This window comes from Desmodus rotundus, chromosome 4 (assembly GCF_022682495.2).
Source record: "Desmodus rotundus isolate HL8 chromosome 4, HLdesRot8A.1, whole genome shotgun sequence".
Classification (NCBI taxonomy): Eukaryota; Metazoa; Chordata; class Mammalia; order Chiroptera; family Phyllostomidae; genus Desmodus; species Desmodus rotundus.
The window spans coordinates 102,153,669-102,172,684 of record NC_071390.1 but is presented as its reverse complement, the minus strand read 5'-3'; the positions used below and the strand labels follow the sequence as shown (position 1 = coordinate 102,172,684).

The 19,016-nt window shown below is 41.4% G+C and overlaps 1 protein-coding gene across 1 annotated transcript; it reads right to left on the bottom strand.

Annotated features, from left to right (window-relative positions):
* Positions 1-1,579: 1,579 nt before the first annotated feature.
* Positions 1,580-19,009, bottom strand: LRIT3 (leucine rich repeat, Ig-like and transmembrane domains 3). Its single transcript, XM_024579935.3, has 4 exons — positions 18,820-19,009; positions 15,667-16,136; positions 5,123-5,428; positions 1,580-3,755 (listed from the first exon to the last, which is right to left on the bottom strand). The coding sequence occupies exons 1-4, from the start codon at positions 18,933-18,935 to the stop codon at positions 2,596-2,598; spliced, it is 2,052 nt and encodes a 683-aa protein (XP_024435703.2). The 5' UTR covers positions 18,936-19,009; the 3' UTR covers positions 1,580-2,595.
* Positions 19,010-19,016: the final 7 nt, after the last annotated feature.

Here is a 19,016-nt window from a genome sequence, read left to right as displayed (position 1 = left end):
CATCAGAGTATTGGTATCATCCCGATAACCTTGACTACACGCAAATGTCTGCATTTTTAGAAAGTAGATAATTTACAATTTTACTTCTCTCACTATTAGTAACAAATTGCTTGCAATTCATTTCATGTTCCAAGAGAGGTTAAAGACGACAAAGGTGCTTTCTGCCCTCCACACCATCACCTGGCTTTCCCTCATTGGTCAAAACTAAGCCAAGCCTTACTTGATTTGAATTATGAGGGCAGTCAGTAATTCATCGCATCAGGATGGTCCAAGTCATCCTTCCTGACAAAAACAACCTGCCTGGTTGGGGGCCATATGGCTCAGTCATCTGTGATGGTCTCCCACAGTCATATGTATTATTTAAAATGTGCTAATATTTGGCAGTCTCTACATAAGCTTTTTAAATATGGCAGTGAGATTTCATGATGACTTTAGAATAAAGACATGCAAGTTTTTGCAGTCCTTAGTTTAAAATAAGTTGAGCATAACTTGAAGCTAAATAAAAAATTGGTTGCAAAAGGTATTTTCCTAAAATATCCTAACAATGAATACTGAATTAAAAACTTAGATCACCCTGGATGGTGTGGCTCAGTGGACTGAGTGCTGGCCTGTGAACCAAAAGGTCACTGGTTCAGTTCTCAGTCAGGGCACATGCCTGGGTTGCAGGCCAGGTCCCCAGTGATGGGCATGCAAGAGGCAACCACACATTGATGTTTCTCTCCCTCTCCTTCTCCCTCTTTTCTCACCTCTCTACAAATAAATAAAATCTTTAAAAAGATAAAAAACTGTTAGATCATTAGACAATGCACTCAGTGATGGGAGCGCCAAGGACAAACAGGCTGGAAAGGAAGGGAAAGGAAATTCTATAGGACGGGGAAATTTGGGAGTCCCAATCAAGCCATCCATCCATGCCGGTCTTCTTCTAATATGCAGATTATGGGCACACTAGAATTCTTTTTTCTTTTTAATGAAGAGCCATTTGAAATGAACATTTTTTTTCATTGTCCAGCTGCCTGTATTATAATTTCCACAATGTGTTACATTAAAGTCAATCTATGTCTTAAATAAAATATAAATTTGCTTAGAACTTGCTTCTCAGAATATTTAAGGACCCTGACACACCTTCATAAATGTGTTGTATATTCTAAAAACTTCACTGTAAAGGGAATATAATTTTTAGTAAAGGTGGTGAAAACTTAAAAAAACCTAAATTATATTTTTATTTTTTAATTGAATTTATTGAGGTGTCATTGGTTCATAAAACCATACAGGTTTCAAGTGTATGACTCAAAAAAACATCATTGGCACACTGCATCATGCGCCCATCACGGAAAGCAAAGTCTCTTTCCGTCCCCATTTTCCATCCCTTTGCCCACCTCCACTTCCCCCCACCTACCTTTCCCTCTGGCTATCACCACACTGCTGTCTGCGTCTATGAGTTATGTGTGTGTGTGTGTGTGTGTGTGTGTGTGTGTGTGTGTGTGTTGGTTAATCCTTTCACCCTCTTTCATCCAGTGCCCCAGCCCCCCTCCAATCAGACAGCTGTCAGCTGTTCCACATATCCATGCTTCTGTTTCTTGTCCGCTCGTCAGCTTATTTTGTTCATTGATTCCGCATACAAGTGAGATCACATGGTATTTGTCTTTTAAAGCCCCTTTCCTGTCTAGTCATATGATGAATCCACTGAAGCTTCTCCTTCAAAATGTTAACACATCTTTTATTGGATTTAAAAAGGACTTTCAAAGTTTTTCCGTTATCCAGGAAGTCAAAATATAATGTGGCAAAATATAAACAGCTTAGATGTGGTCTTTAACTACCTGAATGTCTTCGGACAAACCAGAAGGGAGAACAAGAAGAAAGGAGTGGGGAGAAGAGAAGAGAGGGAGTGAGAAAATAAGAGTAAGTATCAAAATAGTAAAGAAATGGCTTTAAAATGAACACTTAAAAGATTCACACAATGTGTTAGCAAATGTATTAGAGTGCAAGTTACTATTTTTTTGAAATGGCCTTACTATTTATCATGTCCTCTTTTTAAACTTATTTTTTGCTAATAACTATATTTCTAGGGACAAGGGAAATACTGGATACAACTATACAACATAGTAATGCATAGTGGTACACGAAATTCTGTACTGTTCACTCCCGTCCTCCAGGCAACGGCCACAGCCAACGCCGTAAAGCACTTGGAACAAGAATGAACATCAAGGCTTAGCTGGTCTTACTAACCTTTCCTCATTGCTCCAAATCTATCTTTTAAAAATTCAGACTTCACTTTTTTACACCTATTTTCACATGAATTTATTTTTAAGAACTAAAACAGTATCCTAAAATATATTTCTAACTTATTAAGCACTGCTCGAAAAATTATTTCTCTGTACATCTTCCACAAAACAAAAATCAAAATCATCTGTCCCTTTAGTTCAGAGGTCTGATAGTAGATTTTTAAGACACAATTAAAATCACTCCATTTGTGATTTTTATGGAGGATGTGAAAGTCGGTCTAAAGGTTATCTAAACAAAGAGTCAAATATACCCTCAGATTCTCCATTTCCTGGAAGAAATTTTGTTGGTTCTTGTGTGCCTGGCTATAAAACCCTAGGAATAATACTCTGGTCTGGAACCCTCACTTTTAAAAGTCGTCTGTGATTCCACACTTGACCCAGAACAAAGCAGCAATTTTTCTGAATTGTCTCTGTGCCTTCGTGTCCAAAGTTCCCCTATACTTTGTGACCTCGGGGACAGGGTTTCAAATTGGATATAAGTCTCTCTTGCCAAATCCTCTTCCCAGAAGGATTCTGATTTACATTGCAGTTTGCAAACTTTGTACAACAGGAAAAAAATCAATGGCAAGACAACAACACAGGCAGTACCGCTCACCACGATAAGGACAGGCCCGGGAGAATGACCTTCTTCACCTCTGTCAGTAGAAAAAGTGATACACTGGTCTTTCTGGGGAGGCACTCCTTTTGGACAGACACATGCTATGTATTGCCCACCCGGCTCCAAGCCCTCTATGGTTATCTGGTTGTTGCTGGAGTCTGCACTCAGCAGCAGCAGGTCCTCCTCACCATACTTGGAATACAACACAGTCACCTCAGAGTTATGCGTGATGTTAACAGTGTTCCACCTCAAGGTCATACTCTCTTTGGTCCCACTGACTGCTCTGAGATTTTCGATTGTGGCACCTGTCTCCATAGGCATTGCTCGATCCAATAATGCCAGCTCTTCTCTTTTACTTGCACTAGCTGGGGGAAGCTTACTTCCACTCATCTCCACCTTTAAGTTTCTCTTCCCATCTGGATGGAGCTGGAGTGACTGCCGACTGACCACAGTGGTGCTTGTTGAAATTCTAGTACTTAGAGTTGTAGTTGAAGAAACAATGGAGGAAAAGAAAGGAGATAAGGAGAAGGAAGCAGCAGAAGAAGGAGACAAAGTGGACGTAGAAAGAAAAGCCGAAGAAGAGGGGGAGACAGAAGAGGAGGAAGAAAGCCGGGAAGATGGCGGAGAACCAGGTATGGACATAGACCTTCCAGATCCCGGCTGGACTTCTCGCGCAGGGTGACCTCCAGTACTTTCAGCAGAGTCTGATGCTGCGGTGGTTGTGCCAACACCAACCACTGTCACAGTAACCACAGCTTCTGACATCCCAGCCAAATTTTTGGCCTTGCACTTGTAATCCCCAGCATCCTTGTAAGAAATGCCTGTCAAGCTTATTATGGACCATCTGACTCCTTCCCCTGGAGATTCCTGAATTACTGGAAGAAAAAAAATATACCACTCTGTGAGGTGGAGGGAAGGAAAAACCAACCTGCTAGCTGAAAAATAAGCAACTATTTGGTTCTACAAGCATCCCTTTCCCATAAGCCAAGAGGGAAATGGCACCCACAAGTCCCTGATAGCAGACGGTGGTTCTGCCATTGCCCACATGAAGGTCTAGGTCGTGCCAGGTGCCGTGAGGAATAGATGGGAATGGCATTTTGAAAAGACATGAAGCTGTGAATTGGGAGACTTGATTTTAGTAAACTTTCATCCACTAAGTTGTACATAACTCAGATAAGTCAATTAGTGTCTTTAGGCTTCTGTTTCTGTACTTTTAAAATTAGGGGATAAGAGAAAAGTGATCTCAAAGATCCCTTCTAATTTTAATACACTGTGGTCCTATAAAATGTTTATCACAAGACCTTGATTAAACATTTCCCCAAATATTTTTTCATTGTAATAAAATTCTATCTATTGACAGAGGGCACAGCAGGTCATTTTCTGGCCTGGAGAGTTCATAATTTGTATTTTAATCTTTCATTTTATATTTAGTTTGTAGGAATTAATAAACCATGGACTCTTTTTATTTGCAGAATAATATATGGTCTTGGAAAAGTTGGAATTTTACCTTCCTAAGCACTAAGATGTAACATATGCCCACCCTGTCTTGATTTCCGAAGCTTTCTGAAGAACAATAACATACGAAGCACTGTCCTCATTGCCCCAGATTTAACTCACTACCACAAAGGAAGAACCATTTGTGATCTATTTGCAGGAATATTCGGCCTTGATTTATTTTATTACATCAGATTTCACTATTTTAACTTTGATTTAATTTAATTTTAAGAGTTTTTACAATATATTGCTTCAGTCATCAAAACATCACTATTGAAACGAGCGCCAAAGCACTGACTTGGTTGCAGTGGGGTCTGGAAAGTCTGCGACACCAGCATTTCTAAAATGTTTTGCTTCATAATAATGTTTGCATGTAACTATTTAAAGAATCAGTTTGAATGAGGAACTGGTATGAAAATCCCCTCTGCAGAAATTGTAATGGTTGTAGGATTTAAAGTGAGCGGATCCAAGAAGACACAGCAAGACAAGGGCCGTACCGGCAATCACTCATGCCCTGGATCATGCTGCTTTCTGAGAAAAAAATCAGATTCTCTAATTTCATCTATGTAGTCAGTCAGATAAACAGGAAAATATTAACCAATAAAGTGATCTTTCAAATCCCTTTCACCTAACCATCTTGGCATATTTTAATAGAATTGATCAGACCATCGAAAACCTCTCCAATCCATGAAAAATACAGATCTTTGAAATCTCCTTGTTTCAACATAGGCCTGAATTAAGAAAATACCTGTGTAATTAACTGGTGAGCTGTCAGGTCTGGTCCACGTGAGCTGTGGGGTGGGGTAGCCTGTGGCATCACACCGCAGCAGGATGTTGCTGCCCAGAGCAGATGTGATTTGGGTGGCGGAGACCATCACCGATGGCTTCAGGCACTGATCCAGCACGGCCCGCTGAAATAAAATCCCTGCCAGGCTCTCGGGCTCACTGCAGACCATCAGTGGATCAAGAAGTACTATGGAAGGGTCAGCCACTTTGGACATTTCAATCATTTTGGAAATGTGACAGTCACAGAACCAAGGGTTGTCTTGCAGACCTAAACCAGAAGGAGGAAAAGGCTGATGAATTTATTCTGATGGCTTCCATTTACATTACAGCGTCTTGGAGAAGCAGGTGTCCACACTATCTCCTGAAAAACAGAAGTACTCTCAGGGATGAAATGAACTCACCTCTCTCAGTTTTGCCCTGCAATTCAGACACCTGAATGAACGAATCCTGTCAGTTCCTATCCTTAACGATCACAGCTAATGGTCACTGAGCACTTACTCTGTGCTTTGTTCTAAGCATTTACCTGTATTATCTCTTTTAATCCCAACAACCTTATGAGGAGGAGAGTATTATTATTCTCGCACTTTCGTTTAATCCTCAGCCAAAGATATCCTAATTGATTTTAGAGAAAGAGGAAGGGAGAGAGAGAGAAACACCGATGTGAGAGAGAAACATCAATTGGTTGCCTCTCATTTGCACCCAAACAGGGGATCAAACCCGCAACCTAGATATGTGCCCTGCCTGGGAATCGAACCCACAACCATTTGGTGTAGGGGACAACGTTCCAACCAACTGAGCCACCTGGGCAGGGCTATTTCCCTTTAAAAGGTAAGGAAGTTAAGGCACAGAGAAACCAAATAATTTGACCAAGGTCACATAGCTGATTAGCATCAGAGCCAACATTTGACTCCAAGTACCTCGGAATGCAATACAGTGATAGAGATGCTTCGCGGGTGCTATGGAAGTACTTACATTATTATAGGTATCATAGGGTGCCGAGAGCACTAACGCAGCCTGCACCGTGTCATGATTTTGTGTGATCTGAAGACATTGAAGTGGTACAAGTTCTGTATAGAAAAACATTGAGTGAGATGCAGGCAATGTGAGGAGATAAGATTGGAAAGATTGGCAGAGGTTAGAACATAGCTTGGCATGGATGTCATACATGGTAGCCATGGAGGCGCATGTTCAACTCTCCCTCAAGAAAGAGTCAGCAGCCAGGCGCACAGTTGGCTGACAGTCTCGAGTTGCAAGTGCCTTCAGGATCTGCCTCAGCTTTCAGGGTTATTAGCTGAAATGTTTTGGCCTGGTGTGAGCTTAAACGAAAGTGAGGAAAATGCTACTGAAAACTAGAGGAAAGGGGACCGTTGTTATGGAGCAGCAGAACATTTAGCAACACTGTGGTTAGTTAATATGGAAAGTAGAAAACATATTCAATAGGATAAATATTCTAGCTAAGGATATTGCCACAGAGTTCTGAACTGCTGCCTGGTGTCTTCTTGCTGCTCATAATAAAATATAAGCAGCGGCCCCCAGCTTTTTGGGACCAGGGACTGGTTTCATGGAAGACAATTTTTCCGCCGATGGGGTGGGGGAGGGAGGGTACGAGGGGGGACGGTTTCAGGATGATTCAAGGGCATTACATTCAAGCTCACCTCCTGCTGTGTGGCCCAGTTCCTAGCAGACACAGACTGGTACTGGTCCATGGCCTGGAGGCTGGGGACCCCCGAATTGTAAAGCACAGACAATAGCTCAAGAAAGATATGAAATACAAATATAAAATATTTTATATATATAAAAGAGCTAATATAAATATAAAAGAGCCCAAACCTGCTGGGTTCAATAACGAAACTGTTTCAGTATGGAGGCTCCTCAAAAAATTAAAAGTGGAACTGCCTATGCCCCAGAGTTTCCACTCCTTGGTACATGTCTGAAGAAACCTGAAACACTAATTCAGAAGTATGTACGCAGCCCTGTGTTCACTGCAGAATTATTTACAACAGCCAAGACACAGAAGCAGCCCATGTGCCCACCAATAGACCAGCGGATACAAAAGCTGTGGGATAGCCCTGGCAGGTCAGCTTCATTTGTTGGAGCATCGTCCTATACACCAGAAAGGCTGCAGGTTTGATCCCCAGTCGGGACATGTACAGCAGGAAGCCGATCAATGTTTCCCTCTCACATAGATGTTTCTCTTTCTCGTTAGCTCCTCCTTCCTCTGAAATCAATAATAAAAAATATCCTCAAGTGAGGATTAAAAAATAAAAATACTGTGAGGGGTGTGTGTGTGTGTGTGTGTGTGTGTGTGTGTGTGATGGAATATTACTCAGCCATAAAAAAAAGAATGAAATCTTACCATTTGCAAAAGCATAGATGGGCCTGGAAGGTATTGTGCTAAGTGAAATAAGTGAGACAGAGAAAGACAAATACCATATCATTTCACTTATATGTGGAATCTAAAGAGCAAAATAAACTAACAAAGTAGAAACAGACTCATAGATATAGAGATCAGACTGACGGTTGCCAGAGGCAAGGGCAGTTAGGGGCTGGGTGAAAAAGATGAAGGGATTGGGAAGTACAAATTGATAGTCACAAAATAGTATTGGGGATGTAAAGCACAGCATAGAGAACACAGTCAATGATGGCATAATAACTACGTACAGTGCCAGCTGGGTACTGGAAATATCGGGGGAACACTTGTAAAGTGTATGATTGTCTGACCACTATGCTGGACACTTGAAACTGATACAAGATAATATTAAGTGTGAACTGTAATTGAAAAATAAAAAAGGAATAAAAGGTTTTTTACTCCAAGCCTTTCTAAAATTCCTACATTAAGAAAGAGCTTCAGAGTGAAAATCAAATCCAGGGTGGGCGGGGACATAAAAACATTTGCTACAGTCTCAGAAGGATCTAAGATAGAGCTTTGGAGCCTTTAGTCAGACAAGTCTCTCCAAGGAACTGGGGGTGGTGTCCCAAAGCAGCTTTCCATAAATCCCAAGGTTGAAAAGATTTACCTCAGAAAAATCTGTGGTTGTGGCTTTTTACTAATGGAGTGGACTATACAGTGATTCCTAAGGAGAAAAGGCAGAATTACAATTTTAAAAATTCTAAGAAGATTTAACTGTTCATCTCACATTCTACATTTTTATTTAGGCCTATTATTATTATTATAGCACTTTATGACTGGTTCATACTTTTTCTGCCAGTGTTGGTAAATGTTTACTGCTTTTTTTTTTTTATCTTCTATCTTAGAAATTCCTTTTTTTTCATGGTGAATTGCCATAGATTTCTTCCTCTTACATGAAATCCATGACCAATTCCCTAATATTGATTTCAATCCTATCTAACCTGCAACAAACATCAAATTCATTCTGTAATAATTAATATGTGCAGAATACTTCATGCTTTCAAGCATTTGTTATATCAGATTTTTTCTTTGTCAGGTAGTAACAATACAAGTTGCCATTTATTACCTCCTATGTTGCAAAGACTGTACTTGTCAAGAATTGCAAAAAGTCTGAGTTTTACCCTAGTCTAGGTGACCAGCTCATCCCAGTTTGCTGATTTTATAGATGTTGGCAGAAGACACAAGACTCCTGGTCAGAGAGGTAGGAGAGTTTATTACGCACAGCTCTGGAGGGAGACATTGCCTTTACTACACTGGGCATAAAGCATGCCTACCCTTTGCTCTGAAGGGGGCCATACCTCTGCCTCCCGAAGCGGCTCTATACACAAACATCCTTGAAAAGGTAGTTCAGAACAAAAAGCCGTCAGAGCCTACCTCTGCTCAGAGATGTGCAGAGACATGAGAGACCGTGGAAAATTGTCTCCCAAGAGCGCTTATCACGCCAAAGGGTTTGTCTACCTCAATCCTGACAATAGCATGAGGTGGATAATACTAGTATCCTCCTCACTTTAAAAAGGAGAAAACCAAGGCTCAGGAAGGTAAGGGATCTGCCCGAGGTCACACAAGTGGATGCTGTCAGGATTTGAACCTCACTATCTTGCTCTACAAGCTCTCATTCTCTTCCACCGTGTATATGTCTTACACTGACCTCAGGGAGCTCATGTGACTTTTCCAACTTCACACCAAAGGACAGTAAAGCACAAAGAGATGACTGTCTCAGCTTTGTGAGTAGCCTTAAACCCTGTGCATTGTAGCCTCCTAATCTCATACTCCTTCTACCATAACTCATCCCTTCATCACCTGAACGCATCCACAACCACGGGTGGCAGTGACAAGGACTGCTGTGGACACCGAACAGAAATGGAGGCAGCAGTGTCTGGAGCAGAAAGTCTACATGGAAAGGGCTGAGAGCTGCAATACAACCTGAACGGTTTCGTCCAGGCTTTGAAACTGTTATCAAACTGTGTTAACAATGAAGCAAAATTCTTTTAAAAACTAATTTAACTTTTTATATCTCAAAGTTACATAAACCAGGGGAATCTTTTTAAATCCCTCAAAACTAAACTGTGCATTTATTCCAGCTTTGAACCATCTAAGGTCAAAGGTACAACTTTTAAAACCTGGATAACAGTAACCTAAGTGCTGGACACATTCATCTAGTGTTTTTTTCTGCTGGGGACAAAGGTACAAGAACCTCTGAAGTTAAAGTGTTACTTCTGCTGCATTCCTTCAAAGCAACATACCAACCGCAGTCACAGTAATTTGCATTAATTATTTTATATGACTATTCTTACTGAGGGCCAGATGAACTTTGCCTTATCCCTCTTCTAAAAGGGTAATGTTTTCCATGTATCACAGCAGTAGGATTTAGAGGGCTAATTTTGGGGGGAAAGTCAGCAATTAATTCCTGTACAACAGTTATTCTGCAAACTAAAGCTCTCGAAGGCAAAGACCATGCCTTAGTCAGCTCTGCGCAGGCAGTGGTGTTTAACAATTCAAGGGGGGAAAGAAAATCTTTCTGCAAATGGTGCTGGAACACCGCACATTTGCTCGGAAGAAAAGAAACCGCAACCCCTACTTCACACTATACTCAAAACTATTTTGAGTTGATCACAGTCATAAGCATAAAAACTAAGAATAAAGCTTAAAAGTTAAAACTACAAAGAGAGTAGAATATCTCTGTGACCTGTAGATAGGCAAATATTTCTTACATGGGACACAGAAAGCACTAACTATAAAGGAAAACAACTGATAAGTCAGATGTCATCAAAATTTAAAACTTTCTTACCACAGACAGCATGAAGAACATGAATAGACAAGCCACAGACTTGAAGAAAATATTCATAATGCATGTAACAAACAATAGACTTGTTTTCAATAATAAAAAGATAAACAATCTTGAAAAGTTATAAAGGAATGAACCATGGCCAATTAGCCAATGAAACACGGTCAACATCATTATAGATGCTCCCCAGCTTACAGGGCAGTGAGACCCTGTTAGACCCAGGACAGGCCGAGAGTGTTGGAAAAGTCAGAAATGCATTGACACACCTAACCTCCCAAACACCAGGGCCGAGTCTAGCCTACCTTAAACGAGCTCAGAACACTTAGGTTAGCCTGCAGTTAATTATATTGTTTCATTGCAAGGGTAATTGCCTTCCTCTTCTTATCCCCAGAAGCAGGAGACACAGAGGGGCTTTTTGTAGACATGACAGGATACAAACCCATAAAACAAAATATCCAAAAAACACGAGCAACACAGTACACTCTAGATGGCAGTCCCCAACCTTTGTGTCACCACAGACTGGTTTCGTGGAAGACAGTTTTTCCATGGACAGGGGTGGGGGCGATGGTTTCAGGATGATTTGAGCACATTACAATCAAGCTCACCTCCTGCTGTGCGGCCCAGTTCCTAGAAGGCCCGGACCATAATGGTCCTGGATCCGGAGGTTGGGGACCCCTGCTCTAGGGCATCAGTTTTTGACCCTCATGATCCGTGGCTGACTGGGAGCTGAGGCTGCTGTCACTGAGGGAGTATCATTACACATGTCACTAGCTTTGGAAATTATCAAAGTTCAAACTTCAAAGTACAGTTTCTACTAAATTTATATCGCTTTTGCACCACAGTAAAGTTGAAAAACCATAAGCGGCATCATTGTACATCAGACCATCCTAAGTCTGGCACAGGCTGTGGTCATCAGGGAAATGCAAATTGCGTCACAGAGTGATGCTGCTCCCCCACCCCCCCCCACCCCCAATGGCTGAAAGAGAAAAGACACTCGTACTGGTGAGGATCCGGAGCAAGCAGACTGCTCTGCAGTGCTAGCGAGAGTGTAAAACAGTGCAGCCTCTGTAAAACCTAGCAGTTTCTTTTTTTTTTTCAAGATGAGCAGTTTCTTTAAAAGTTATATATAGTTATTCTATGACCCTCAATTTCAATCCTAAGAATTTGTCCAAGAGAAATGAAAATAAGTGCTACAAAAGCTTTGCACATGAATGTAAATAGCAGCTTAATTCACAAGAGCTGAAAACTAGAAACAACCATGTGTCCAACAACAGGAGAAAGAGTGAACAATTGGTACCTTCATAAAACGGAACGGGACTCTGCAGTGAGGACCGCCCAATACACCGATCGGTCTCAAAAATATAATGCTGAGGGAAAGAAGTCAGGCACAAGAGTGCCTCTTACATGATTCCATTTACATGAAATTCCAGGGCAGACACAGTAAGCTAGGGGGAGAGAAACAAAAATAGTGTTGCCTGGTTTGGAGGAGATTTACTGAGAAGGGGCGTTGGGGAACTTCCTGGGTGCTGGATTATTCTGCATCTTGGTGAGGGAGGAGTACACATTTATCATCATTTATCAAATTATACACTTAAGATTCACTGTATGCAAATTATACCTCAATTCCTCAAAATTAAAAAAGAAAAGTTTACTACTTGGCTGTAAAAAAGAAGGAAATCTTACACTTTGCAACTGCATGATGGACCTGGAGATCACTTTGCTAAGTGAAATAAGTCAGTCAGAGAAACACAATTGCCATGTTATTTCAGTTATATGTGAAATCGAATGAACAAAATAAACTAAGAAACAAAATAGAAACAGACTCATAGATATAGGACATACTGACAGCTGTCAGGGAGGAGGCTTGTGGGGCTTGGTGAAAAAGGTGGAGAAATTAAGCAAAAAAGCCAAAAAACTCATAGACACAGGCAAGAGTATGATGATTATCAGAGGAAAAGGGGGATGGGGGAGGTGGAAGAGGCTATGGGGGGATAGGTGGTGATGGAAAGAGACTCGACTTGGGGTGGTGAAAAAGTTCAGCCATTGTTAATATAACGAGAACAGTTTGTGTGACATGTATGTAACTGGGCAGCCAAGGAGAGTGGACTGGAATGCACATGCGTGAACAATGACTACTTCACTGTACTAGTCAGTGAAGACTGTAGAAGCCATTGAGTGAGCATGTGTACTGTGTGGCCATCATATTCAAAATGAGCAAGTAGAATAGCAAATCTGCATCAAATTTTGCATTAAGCTTGAACATTCCTGCATGGAAACTATTGGGATGATTCAGAAGGCTGCAGCTATGGGCAACTCGTGATGGGCAGCTTCACTATGACAACGTGCCCACTCATGCATTGTGTGTCATGCAGTTTTTTGGTGAAACATCAAACCACTCAGATGACTCAGCCCCCCTTCAGGCCAGATTTGGTGACCTGTGACTTTTGGCTTTTCCCAAACCTAAAATCACCTTTGAAAGGGAAGAGATTTCAGACCATCGATGAGATTCAGGAAAATATGATGGGGCAGCTGATGGCAACTGGGAGAACTGTGTGAGATCCCAAGGTGCCTACATGGCAGAGAGGACTGAGGCATCACTGCCCCATGTACAGTGTTTTTTGTATCTCGTATCTTCTTCAATAAATGTCTCTATTTTTCATATGACATGGATGGATACTTTTTGGACAGACCTCATATAGATGACGTATTATAGAATTTACACCTGAAACCTATATAATTTTGTTAACCAATGTCACCCCAATAAATTCAATACAAAGTTAATAAATAAATAAATATTAAAAAAATAAAAGACTGAGGCCCTGGCTGGGGCTCTCGGTTGGAGTGTTATCTCAATGTGCCCTGGTCAGGGCACATACAAGAAACAACAAGTGAATGCATAAATAAGTGGAACAACAAATAGATCTTTCTTTCTCAAATCAATTGTTTTTTTAAAGAATAAAATAGTGATATCTCTGAAGATGGGCTGTAAATCGCAAGCTTGGCTCTGCCTCTGTCTCAGCCGTAAAAGAGGGTGGTGAGGGTTACGGACAGAGCTCGTGGGCCTCTCCAGAAGGCTGAGCTGCCACCGGCAGTCCCCAGAAGGACACCTGGCTCGAGCAAGCCTAAGCTCTGTGGAACCTGTCTCCTCCATGCCTCGCAAAGGACAGGCGTAGCCACAGGGCTTGAGTAGTGTTTGCTGAATTAAATCAATGCCATTTCTGGAAATTCTTTGGAAGTACTCGGGGGCCACTGCGGCCCTTCAGGCGAACTCCATTCTGAATAGAAGAACCATGTTTACAATTGAACAATTTGGGCACCAGGAAAAAGCACCCAAAAGACATTTTATGACCTCTTTTACTGCAGGCTTTTTTTCTCCAAGATAAACAGTGTTAGGCCTTACGAGTCTGCCTGTGTAAATATTTGCTTGTTCTTGAGAAAGAGGCCATGGAAACACCTGTACTGTAAATCAAAAATCTAATGTAGTTTCGTAGTTAATTTAAATGTTGACTTGCTGGACACTACTTTATGTTTTATGGGTACATTAAAGGACAATTTTATTAAGTTGGTATTTTTACTCATGTAAAAGGCGAAAGATTTATACGATCTGAAGAGAAACCAGAGTATTATATTTTTACTCATGTAGAAGAGAGAAGGAGTAATGGAAAAGCTCCTCCTTACATTTCTTTTAAATAAATAAATAAATGATATAAAGAACTCAGTGGAGAAATGCGTGTGGGAGGAAAGTAAGCCTGGTGTTATTACATGCCGACCTCAAACTGCAGGGGAGTCAGGAAGAGCCCGGTTCTGCTTCCACACAGCCCGTGCTCGTCCCGGCCCCACCAGGACTGGGCCCACGGCTCCCCCTGTGCCTCGTCGCCTCGTCTACAAAGTGGGGGTGGAATGGCCTTTATGACAGGGTTAGTATGACACTGGGAGAAGACACACCCATAAAGTCTAAGAGCTAGGCTTGGCCCTGAGTGAGCACTCCGTCAATGTTAGCCATTACAATTATTATTGCACACAGAAAATCTATCTGCCAACAGTACTCAACACAGCACGATATAAATGAAATAAAAGCAGACTGCATCCCGGTATAACAGTACATGAGTAAATTCTCCAGGCCGCCTGGAAAGATTAATTGCTACGGTTAAACACTGAGCTCTAAGAAAATCTAGAACTGGTTCTCATCACCATATTTTAATGGTGAACTTTAAAGACTCAAATATAATAACAAAAAAGCCAAAGTAGAAAAGTCTGTCTTTATAAGACATTGCCACCTCTGTCACAGTCACTGTAGGAAGCATCTAGTTGCTTCTCACTCCAAAAGGCTTATAATTCATTTCACTGGCCCAACACTCGTTAGTTCTTTCACCCTTCTGAGAGGTACAACCTCTTCTGCAGCCCTGATGGACATAACTCATGAGCTGACAGCACAGCTTCTGTGTGTGAGCAACATTTTAGGAACTCAGTCTCATTGATCAAAGCCTCAGGCTTGTGTCTCATACGTAAGTATAAAAGGCCTCACGGCCCACAGATACCCCTGAAAAGGGCCCCAGTTCACGGATTTCAATCAAGCAACCACATTTCCTGGGCATTCACCATGTGCAAAGCACCCTGCAAAGCCCTGTGAGAAGACAAAAAAAAAAAAAAAAAAGAAGAGAGAGACTTTACTGGAGGGAGTTTACATTTTAAGAACACAAGACAAATATCTATAGAACGTAAACAAAGTCAAAATTGAACTATCCAAAACTAATCACAGTAAAAACTAAACTGAGACCAAATCCATTAGGAGACCTATTTGTGGCCCATAAAATAACTGGTATCTTTATTATTTCTTATTTGATTAAGAAAAGTTGGCAGCTATCCTCCCTAACTAATTAAACCACTGCAACCTCATAAAAATGTCAGTGCCCCTCTCCCGCTCCTGCAGAGCCTGATGAAGGGCTGAAGAGAGACCCAAAGAGAAGGATGAGTGTGGCAGAGTACGGAGCATTGGCGTGCTCAGAAGAACCAGGGTAAGTTGGCAGTTTTGTCACTCATCTTCAGGCTCTCTAATGGCAGCATTAGTCTCTCAGTTTTGGAGGCCAACTGCCCTCCCCCCTCACAACACACACGCACACACCCAGAATCATTATACCTCATACCGGGTAGGTGGGTAAATTGACCTAAATCAACTGATAAAGGGCTATTCCATCAAAAGTGCAAGTATAGAGTAAGAAACCAAAGTCAATGAATATGAAAAGACTGGACAACTGAAGGTATGCTGAGCAAATTATCTGCACCTGAGAAGCACAGAGGCTTGTGAGCTCACCTAGAATAATTCTTCTTGGTGAAAGGGCCAGGCTTCTGGGTGATGTAAGCACGTGGGACCAGCTCTCCAGGAATTCTGACGGCAGTGTGGTTAGTCCATTGCTTGATAAATCCAAGTAGGCAAGGTTCTTCAGGTACCTGACTGCCTCGTTTGGCACCCTGGTTATTCTGTTGTTGTGCAAATCCAGGGTCCTTAGACGGGGCATGTCCAGCAGAGACGCCCAAGGGAAGGCATCCAGAGCATTCCCATCCAGGCGCAGCTCATGCAGCTGCCTGAGGTTGTAAAAGCTGCTGGCCTCAAGGCTGGTGACGGAATTGTAGGTCACCCAGAGGTACTGGAGCTCCACCAGGTAGTAGAAGGCCTCGGCGGGGATGCTGCGGATGACGGTCTTCTCTATGCGAAGTTTCACAGTGTCCACGGGGACATTCGTAGGGACCTCGGTCATATCCAGGTCATTACATAGCACTGACCTAGTGTTACAACAAGACCAGTGAAAGGACAATCTTCTTTGCGAGATGCATTTGTAAAAAACAATACTTATTGAAACATGCATCCATTTTTTCCATTCCTTACTGGTTTTCACAAAGTATCAACTCAGCCTGGCTGACCTATTCATTAATAATCTGATATGATCATCTTCTAGGTTGCCCACAGGAAATGGCCATTTTTGCAGGTTAAAAATGATCAAATATAAGCAGTTTCACGTGGTTCAGCCTAATAGTGATGGAGTTCTTTATGCATGAGGCCTGTGCAATATACCTCACATCCATTACCTTATTCCATTGTCACAGCAGCCACAGGAAGTCGATATTGGGTAACAGGTAAAGTCACCAGCTCTGGAGTGAGGCTGATCTTAGCTCAGATTTAAGCTCTCCCACCTCTTTTGTTGCAAAGCCAATCCCCACCAATGCTCAACTGCATCTTCCCCTATAGCTGGTAGGATGGTACATTGAAACCGATGTAAAATTTTACACCTTCCTGACACATAATAGACACTCAATGAGTTCATGCTATTTTTGTCATCAATCTTATTTTTACAGCTAAAATAACTGAGGCCTGCCAACATTAGATAATTTCCCAAGGTCACATGGCCAGTGCATCACACAGCCACCTTCCAAACCTACATCTATCCAACTCCAAAGGGCACACAGAACCTCTTCACAAAATGGCCCATTTTAAAAGAATCCCCTGTTGAAGTTATAGATACCTTTTAAGGAAGAAAGGAGCAAGTGTTCACACTAGAAGTTCAAAGGTGAGCTCTATTTTAACAATGCGACTTCTAGCCAAGGAATAAACCAGAAACAGCAAGTTTATTCTTTTTACTACCCACTAACTTAAGTGACCTTGAGCAAGTCACATTGTGATCTTGCTTAGTGGCACATGCAAAACATGCATTGGAAAACAAGCCTGTCTGATATATGAGTGTAAAGTATGAAGAATCAGAGAAGTTAGATGTCTTATAACTTGGAAAAACATCAGTTTATCTCATGTTGTATACTCATTCCCACTGGATTGCTGAAGATGAACAATGAAACGTTTTGCAAGGTATGATCCAAATTACAATACATTTACACATGTGGTAAACAGTAACAACAAACCAGCCATTTGGTGAAACACATCACATTAAATCGGTGAACTTTAAAAGCCAGCCTGTACCGTAAAGACAGGTAAAACAGCAGGAAGCAGATGTATTGCCAGCATCTCCTGTCTGTAACTTTAGGGGAAGATCGTACAGAGGCATCGTATTTCTCGGGATACCTCCTTCTCTTCACCTCTATTCCCTACCACAAATTTCAGTGCTACTTTAGACCAGAATGATCCAGTTTCTACTCCTGAAGTTAGCATTCCAGGGTAATGGAAAAAAGCCTGGATTGGAAGCTGAAAGACCCAGTGTCTTTATCAGCCAGTGACCGTATTGACTCATGCTATGACCTTCGACAAGTCACTTAGCCTCCGTATGGTGTCATTTCTTCATTTGTAAAGTAACAGCAGTAGAACTAGATTATTTCTAGAGCTCTTGCCAAGAGTAACACACTGTGATTTTCATAAAATACATGAATAATGGTGCCACCAAGGAGAAGGAAACATTTCTGTGATTGTTTCTCAAAAGTACCCTGGTATGACTCATTAACTGCTACATATCTTTTGCCAAGTAGGTATTTAATTTGTTACATTCCTCTCATTGCCCTAAACCACCTAGTGAATTGCTCAAAATAAAAAAAAAAATACCAAGAGTTGGTTAAGTACAGTTTATAGAATAACAAGACAAACTACGCAATGACATGTTTTAATTTTCGTTAATTTGTTTAAAGTTATAGAACATAAATTGAGTGACTCTATACAACAAATTATTTTTTTAAGAAGCTCATCATTTTCTGACCTCTAAAGTCACTAAACCAACAACTGAGTCATAAAAAAATCGGATTTTGTCATTAAATATTCTCTCCAAAATATCATGATCTATCATGTTTAGCTAACAAGAGTTCCGTTTTGCATGTAATTTCTATATCAAAGGACTCATGCGTAAGTACGCAATTATTCTCCCTTCACAGGTAGACGTTAAGGCAGCCGACAGGTTCGATAACCTCTGCGAGGGCCGACAGTGTCTGCAGGGACAGGGCTGATCCACATCTTTCAAACCTCTTTTCTTTGTAAATTCCAATACCTTAAAATGAAAAATTCTAATTATGAACATCTGTAATTTCACTCTTGTGATCTTCCTTCCTGCTTTCTGAAGTCTATCCAGTTGCCGTGAATAACCCCCAAATGAAATGGAAAACCTGGGAAGCAAATGATCCGGGCACGTCTGGCACCTGCTGATCGGCCCTGCTTTCCACAGTCAGGCTGAGCAGGCCACGCACATTTCAACTCGACCTCCTGAAAGGAGCATTTGTGAATACAAGTGCAATGAACATTTCTGTAACTCAGAATGTATTTGAGAGTCTCAAATGATTTGAGGAGCTTTTAAGAGCTGAACTGCCCAAGATGAAAACAATGGGGCTGACATACAGTATTAATATAATTAAGTTAAATCTTATGTCAATTAAACCTTCTCTCATTTCTGATCGACAGTTTGCTTTCAAAATAAAGCTGCTGGCGGAGTCCTTTTTCTCAGAATCATTAGAACACTTAGTAGCAGGGAGAGGAGCATACCTTGATCCCACGCCATCGCTGCTGCTGTGATAACCGCAGGTGCACTGTGAAGGACACGCACAGCTCACTTCTTCCAAAACGCTAAGCACCATGCCCAGACATGCTAAGAGATGCATTGCTCCTTTTAGAGGTTATTGGAACAAAAGGTAAAAACAAAGCCTAAGCATTTAGAAACTGTTGTGCCTGGAAGGCAAACA